Genomic DNA, 8616 nt, shown 5'->3' on the forward strand with positions numbered 1-8616 from the left:
TTTAGAAATGTCTTCTGAACACCAGCAGAACTGGCATCATCTGAGAGTTTGTTAGAAATACAGAACCTCGGGCATTTTACTAAATCAGTCTGCATTTTAACAGGGTCTCTAAGTCATTGGTATATACATTGAGAAGCAATGCTATAAAGCATATGTCTTTGATCTGTATTGAGGACTTACTGTATACTAGCTGTGGGACTTTGGTCAAGCTTGATAACATCTATAAGCTCTGGCTTTTTCATTTGCTAAAGAATAAAACAAGTACTGTGTTCAAGCTATATAATTGTAATGAAGATCTATTGAACTAGTATGTAAAAACATTTTTTTCGGGGGTCATATAAATAAAGTTTGTTGACACCAGGGATACATAATCCTTTAGTGACATTATGTTAAAATCACTTAAACTGTTATGTTAAACTCATTTATTCACATTTGCAGAAACTAATGTAAGATTTTTCTTATGCTCATGTGAATAGGAAATGGGCAAATATGTGTATATATATTGTTTTGGAATACTCATGAATGAGTTTGACTTTATGGAATTTTTAAATTATTACAATTATAATAATTCATTTCACCTTCAGATAGGAAAGAACTGCAAACCAAACATGATCCTTTCTTAGGGCAAAGAATAACTATGTAATTGTCCAGGAAAAGTTTGTTATAAGTCTCAAGTTATAAAACATAATGCTTTAGAAGTCTTATAAACAATGTATTTCAAGCCTTTCAGCTAGAGAATACCCTCTTAGGCACATTTTATTCTAATATAGTCTAAAACTGACTTTTAAAATTTTGTAACATACTATTTTTAATTTTTAGGCAAAAGAAAAACAGAACGCAAAGAAAGCTCAGGAAACCAAATGAAGATGTTTTCGGATATGTACACATTTCTGCTTCTGCACATATTTTCATGGAAACCATTATGTATAAAGAACTTAGAGCAACATCCTAATTGGCTCAGTGCACGTTTGGCAATAGTGCCAACCTGTCTTGTCTTTAATGCATGGATTCATAAACTTCTTCCCTACCTGCATCATGTGCATGTAGTGCATATTAAATGAAAGTGATATTAAGAGTGCTTTCCCAAATTCCATTATTTGACATTGAGTCTGACAACTGTTAGTTTTCTGGTTGTCTAACTACCATATGAAGCTAGAAAATGCACAAACGATATTCCTTATCTGTAATTTAAATACTTAAAATTTGCAATTGTCAGATCTTGATTAAACTGGTTGTCTTATTTCTTCTCATCATTAACGGAAAAAAAATCAGTATTTCTATCTTTGATATCTAAGTGTTTTGAGGATTTTAAAATTGAATTTTATCTGCTATACCAGTTATTTGAGAAAGTATGATTTTAATGTAAATCATTTAAAAAGGACAAAAGTATAATTTCCAGTGATTTTCACTGCTGTCAGTAGAAAAGTAATAAACATCTCAATTTCATTTTAGTAAATTTTCTTCAAGTGTTTGGGGTTATTTGTTTATGTATTAGAGAATTGTTTCAGGAAGGTCTGAGTAATGCTTCAAAGCAAAATTTCAGGTTAAGAAGAAATTGTAAATCTTAAAGAATGTTGGTGTTACTCTCAATGGAATATTGTTTCAAGCTCGTAAGCTGTGTATAAAAAAACTGGAGGTCTGACAGTTCATGTTATCTGCTTTTTTAAAAAGATGGTAGTGGTGATGGGGGTCTTTCTATGCCAATTTGAATAAATTTCGTACAGCCTGCAGTTTTCAAGAGCCATATGTAATTTGCTCACAATTGATTTTTAAAAATTGATTTGGGAGTTGCTTTGTAATAATCTTCTGCTTCTAATCTTCCTTTGCAAGTCAGACTTCAAAGAAGACTTTATAAACCTTTCTTTTTTAAAGGAAGTAACCTACTTTTTTCTTTATCAAGAATAATTCTGAGGTTGATACATGACTTTAACATTTTATTATTTATTGTAAAATCAATTTAGCATAATTTATTTTATTACGGAGAATGTGTACCCATCTTCCAGCTTCAGCACATTTTTAAGGATTGTTTTTAAGCTTAGTAATTGTGGTATTAAATGACTTAGAACTAATGGAGAAAAACCTGATAGGAAATTGATAGAAAAACGAATGAAATATTTTTCATACATAATTTCAGTTGGAGGTAATGGAAAATATGTAGTCTCTCAGTTATTTGTGGGTAAATATGTTTTGCTGTTGATACAGTAATAATTATGGAGTGTTTTCAAAGCCATGATATAATTTTTAAAAATAGATTTTTAAGGAAGGCTCATCTTGATCTCATTCGTTTATTTCAGCTTAACTTATATATTCTTTCCTATTGAGGCTTAAATTTTGTTAAGCAATGTGAGGATTATTGTGGTAAGTTGTATTTAGTAATCAATACAGTGTGATACTGGCACTAGGATTGACAAATAAAGCAATGGAACAGAAGAGAGAGCCTGAAAACAGATCAACGTTTATATGATCACTTGATTTCGACAAAGGTGGCAAAACAATTCAACAGAGAAGGAAAGTGTTTTCAACAAATGGAGCCAGAATAGAATAGCTGAATATCCATATAGAAAAAAGTGAACAATGACCCCCTACCTCACAAAAATGACTTTGAGATGAATCATAGACCTAAATGTAATATTTTAAAAGTATGAAGCTTTTTAACTGAAAACAGATGATATTTTTGTGACTTGGGGGGTTAGCCAAAGGTTTCTTAGGTCACAGAAAGCAGTAACCATAAAAGATCCAAAATTAGAGCTCATCAGAATTGTCATTGAAAATGTTAACAAAAGTAATATCAAATGACATTTGAAAAATATCCTTGTAAAATGACTATATTAATAGGTATAAGGATTTTTTCTTATTAATCTAATAAAATTCCTTAATAGGAATTTCCATAGCTTAAGAGTGGTTTATTTTATCTGCATCTTCTTTGGTGATTGCAAATTCCTTGTGATACTTCATGATTACTTCTGTCTGTGAATAAAGAAGTGTGACTTGTCTGGGTGCTATATGTTGCTGGTTTGAAACTAAGTCATGAAGCTAGAGGGTAGAGAAAATGGAAGAATAAAGAGCAACCCATAAATAGATAAATGCTATTTGGAAAGTTTTTTTTTAATGATATTTTATAGAAAATCTTGCTCATTTCATATTTAGTCTTTTCTAAAATTTTATTTAATTATTGGGTAGGTGAAGGCGCTTCCATTCTATTTTATGCCTTCAAAATAGCCAATTCTAAGGGATGTACTTCTGTTATTATCAACAAAAACCTTGCCAACAGCTGCGGCACTGGCTACTCTCACCTTATATGTTTAGTTCCCAAGATAGCTTGCCCTTTTCCTAACAGCAGTCAGCTCGACTGTGCCACTAGAACAGACAAATATTTGCTCGGGAATCACAACCACGGGGACTTGCTCCCCCAGTTAGGACCATGGTACATATTTGTGTGTATATTATGGTGTTACATGCAGATTAATACTTTCAATTAATCCTCCTAGTTGCCTGTAACGTTAACATTTCAAGATGCATTTATATATTTTTATCCTGTAGGAGGATTTTGTTTATTTGAGGGGAAAAAAGGGCTTTTAATGTATTCTCCTCAAAAACCATTTAGAGAAAACAGATAAGTAAAAATAAAATTTAAATTACCATATTTCTATTTACAGGGATGAGCACATTAACATTTTATGTATTTAGTGATCCTTTTTCCTCATGTGTACACATATGTTTTTGTGTGTTAGTCTTGCTTGCCCTTCCCATAGTCTGAAATAGTTCTATGAAGTTTATATTATTTTTAAACTTGATCATATACAAATTTTCAGGAAACAAACCACTCTAGCTATTTGAAGAGGAATGCAGATTTATATTGGGAGTTTTGAAACTACATAGTTTCTTACAAAATCATTGGAAGGTTTGGAGGAGCGGTTTCAAGCTTAAGTCTCCAGAGATTACTCCCATCCAAACATACAGTATTGGTGTACCTAGGGAACTGCTCACTTTTGCAACAGTCAGGGAGTTCACTGTTGGAACTATTGATGTTAGAACATGTTGCAGTAGTTGTGTTCAAGGAATGAGGAACCTGCTGTAACACTTAATGACTGTGCACTGGAATGCAGAAAAGTTAAACCTTCTATGCCTAAATGCCTAAAATAGACAAACTGGATAGTTATATTTTTGGAATGATACTGCGTTTTTTAGAGTAGTATGAATTCCTAGATCAGTCAAACATGCATGTTATTTAGTTTGTTCTTTAGTATATTGTTAACTGGCCTAAATCCAATGACTGACATGGTAAAGATTCACCACTTCTAGCATACTGGGCACTTTTTATTTTTGACTTGATTACATTAACTTTTTGAAAACTATTCAGTGATTTATTCAGCCAATCTTATGAGGTACATCTGAGTTGTTCTAGATGCTAGAGGATAGTATAACAGGAAAAAGCCCCTGCTCTCATGGTGAGACAGATAATAAGTATATAATACAACTTTTCAAATAGTAGTATGAATGGTAAAAAAAATAGGGAAAAGGGGTGGGAGGAGCTGAGGTTTGATAGAATGGTCATGGAAGATCCCATTAATGAGATGTACTTTAAGTAGAGACGTAAATGAAAATAATTTTTTCTCTAGTACTGAACTAGCACTGTACAAGTGGATTGCATATAGGCATATAGGCAGAACCAATGTGCAATAATTAAGAATATTAATTTGCAATCATGTTTGATGGTTAAATGGTTTATTAATGTTGGAGTGTCAATATGAAAATGGGTTGAATAAAAGATATATGGAAATGCCTAGGACTACTGCTCTATTTACTTTTTAGCTTATCCATATATTTTATGTAATATGCTTCTTTGATTCTTTCTTGTAGCAATGATAATATAATATTGAATAAACCATAAAACCAGTGGGGAAAGTCTCATGTAGGTGTATTTTTAAAAAACATTTTGAACTGTCCCCCGCCCTCCCATCATAACCATTAAGACTAAAACAGGCTGGGTCTGGTGGCTTATGCCTGTACTCCTAGCACTTTGGGAGGCTGAGGCAGAAGCTCAGAAGTTCAAGCCTAATGTGGGCAAGATGGCAAGACCCTGTCTCTTAAAAAAAAAAAAAAGCTGGGTATGGAGGTGATATGTGCCTATAGTCCCAGTTACCCAAAAGACTGAGGCTGGAAGGTCCCTTGAGCCAGGAGTTCGAGAATGCAGTGAGTTGTGATCAGCCACTGTACTCCATCCTGGATGAGAGAGTGAGACCCTATCTCAGAACAAAACAAATGAAAACAATGAAATTACTTGAAAAAATTTGGGAGAATATTTTATTACTTAGGGACAGGGAAAAGCTTCCTAAGCACCAAAGAAAACATAAAAGAACCCAGAAGAGAAATACTTGACAGTATAAAAATTAAAAATTTCTGTAAGGCAACAGACACCATAAAACTTTAAGAGACAGCAAGCCAACAAATAAAATTTTGTCATACATAATATGCAATATGCGTATTACAATCATTAGACAAATGTATAATACACAGTTCCTCTGTAAATTACATATTATATATGAGTAATATATTTATTGTGCAATCCTGCAATAAAGCTATAAAATATGATTGTAGGGTGTTCCCCATTGATGGCTATTCTAACATTTTAGATATATTTCACTTTATCTTCACACCAATCTTATGAGGTAAGTATTAACTTCATTTTAATGCTTAAAAGATATCTGCTTTTTTCCTTCTATATACCTTTTCCCTTTCAATCAAACCATCTGTGTTCTGAGTACTCAGTGGGTGATCTGCAGACTAGCAGCAATGAGCATAACCTCAGAACTTGTTAGAAATGCAGAATCTGAAGTCCCACCCCAGAACATTGGAATCAGAATCTGCATTTTAAAAAGATGCCCAGTTGATTAAATTACATTTATGCACATTAAAATTTGACAGATAATCTCAGTTATTTTTATGCTTGTGGAAATAATTATTGTCTCCATAATCAATAGGCATTGTGTTTTATTTTCTGAATTTAAAAAATTGGTTTTAGGACTTCTACAATTTCAGTAGCCAGATGTGAAAATGCAATCAATTAGAAAAAGTTATTAGGAATAAAATAGAAAACTATTCACAATGTGCCAAACATTGTCCTAAGTACTTTTTTTTTAGACAGAGTTTTGCTATTGTTGCCCAGGCTGGAGTGCAATGGTGCCATCCTGGCTTACCACAACCTCCGCCTCCAGGGTTCAAGCGATTCTCCTGCCTCAGCCTCTCGAGTAGCTGGGATTACAGGCATGTGCCACCACACCTGGCTAATTTTGTATTTTTAGTAGAGACAGGGTTTCTCCATGTTGGTCAGGGTGGTCTCGAACTCCCAACCTCAGATGATCCTCCCACCTTGGCCTCCCAGAGTGCTGGGATTACAGGTGTGAGCCACCATGCCCGGCGTCCTAAGTACTTTTTTGCACAGTAACTCCAGCCTTCACAGATATGAAATAAGTCACATTATCCCCATTTTTCAGATGAGGGACACTAAAGCACAGCAAAAGACAATGGGTACATTAGTTATGGTGTGTTGGAATACTAGGCAGTCATTGAAAAGAATATGAATGTCTATGTATTAACATGGAAGGATGTCTGTGACTTATTTTTAAGGAAAATGAAAGTATAAGTAACTTGCCCAAGTTCATACAGCCAGTAAGTAGTAGATCTAGGATTCAAACTTGAACTCCTACTTGTACTTCTCTCTTTCACTTCCTCCCTCCCTCCATTCCTTCATTCCTTCCTCCCCCCGCCACACTTCCATCCTTCATCCTTCCCTTCTTTCTTCTTCTTCCTTTTTTTTTTTTTTTTTTTTTTTTGAGATAGAGTCTCGCTCTGTCACCCAGGCTGGAGTGCAGTGGCACAATCTTGGCTCACTGCAACCTCTGCCTCCCAGGTTCAAGTGATTCTCCTGCCTCAGTCTCCCGAGTAGCTGGGATTACAGGTGCGCACCTCCATGGCTAATTTTTGTATTTGTAGTAGAGACAGGGTTTCACCATGTTAGCTAGGCTGGTCTCAAACTCCTGGCCTCAAGTGATCCACCCGCCTTAGCCTCCCAAAGTGTTGTGATTACAGGTGTCAGCCACAGCACCCTGCTCTCCTTTCTTCTTTATGGTAATTTCTTGTGATGCTCAGCTGCACACATCCTTTATATACTTCCACGATTCTTCTCATAAAAATGATTCTTAGAGGTAAAATTTCATTATGGACAGAATTGTACAATGGAGGTGTTTATGTGAAAAAACTATCTCCGGATTTATTAGAAGCTTTGTAGGAGACATTGATGACCTTTGCTGAGTTATTAAGGAATGCCAAGAGTAAGTGGTAACTATGAGCTCTGAGATCCAGTGGCTCCCTGAGGGCTGGTAATTAGGATTTTGATTAGAGGCTAACAAGCGATCCAGGTTGGGCCTCCCAGGCTGTCTCCAAGTGAGGTTACCAAGGTCCAGGATCTGCCCTTTCAGCTTATGATTTGAGTATACTCATTGAAGGTGATAAGGACTTTGGGTAGTTAAGCCAACTTAATAAAACTTGCAGGAGACTAATGTACACCTGAAAAACAATCTATTAATTTACTTTACAATTATAACTGCCAGCAGACCAGACATTTCTGTCAGCTTATTGATACATTGTCTCCCTGGTAGATAAACTTACCAAGGAAACCGAATTAAGACCAGAAGGTTAGTTGACTATAGAACTGGACCAAAGGAAATTATTTGTTGTTTAAAGATACTTGCTATGATAGCCTGTGACATGGTTTGCCGTGTTAGACACCAACCAAATCTGCCTGTAGATAGGTTGAAAGCTAGGCCGCTTGTGCCAAACAGCCAAGTTTTGAATGTAAAGGAAAAGATCTTGAAAGAAATTAAAAGTGCTACTCCAGTGGACACATGAATGATAAGAAAATGAAACAGTCCTATTACTGATATGGAGAAAATGTGAGTGGCCTGGATAGAGGATCAAGCTGGCCACAATACACACCTCCTTGATCAAATTGTTACTGCATGCTTCTTCTACTGCTAGAGACACAATGACAAAATTTTAAACTTCATAATTATCACTTTTCTGGTTATTTCCCTGCTTCCTTGTATCAACAGGTGTTTTCAAATGTATTGTAATTTAAGTTTAAATTTATTTGATTTGGCCAGGTGTGGTCATTCACGTCTGTAATCCCAGCACTTTGGGAGGCCGAGGCAGGTGGATCACTAGGTCAGGAGTTCAAGACCAGACTGGCCAAGATGGTGAAACCCCGCCTCTACAAAAAATACAAAAATTAGCCGGGTGTGGTGGCGTGTGCCTGTAGTCCAGCTACTCGGGAGGCTGAGGCAGAGAACTGCTTGAACCCAGGAGGCAGAGGTTGCAGTGACCCGAGATTGCACCACTGCACTCCAGCCTGTGCAACAGAGTGAGACTCTGTCTCAAAAAAAAAAATTTTTTTTTATTTGATTTTAATTTTTTTCTAATCTGGCCTTTTAGTGACATCTGGAGAGACTGCTTAATCTAATTTTTCAGACTGTCTCTAGATGAGGGGACTATTTCCTATAATCTATGTTATATCAGTGTATGAGGAATCAGTATTTCTATTCTAATAATGCCAATATG

The 8616-nt window shown here is 35.4% G+C and overlaps 1 protein-coding gene across 7 annotated transcripts in view; it reads left to right on the forward strand.

The window, feature by feature from the left end:
* The window catches only part of UCHL5 (ubiquitin C-terminal hydrolase L5), a 48040-nt gene extending 43135 nt beyond the window's left edge, over positions 1–4905 (forward strand). For all 7 annotated transcript variants that reach the window (XM_034942831.3, XM_024928298.4, XM_034942835.3 and 4 more), the window contains one exon: positions 820–4905. Coding sequence is in view for 4 of the 7 variants with exons in the window: in XM_024928298.4 (XP_024784066.3) it covers positions 820–864 (45 nt within the window). In the remaining 3 variants the exon portion in view is untranslated. The remainder of the gene's footprint in view (positions 1–819) is intronic.
* The last annotated feature ends 3711 nt before the right edge of the window (positions 4906–8616 follow it).

This window comes from Pan paniscus, chromosome 1, assembly GCF_029289425.2.
Source record: "Pan paniscus chromosome 1, NHGRI_mPanPan1-v2.0_pri, whole genome shotgun sequence".
NCBI lineage: Eukaryota > Metazoa > Chordata > Mammalia > Primates > Hominidae > Pan > Pan paniscus.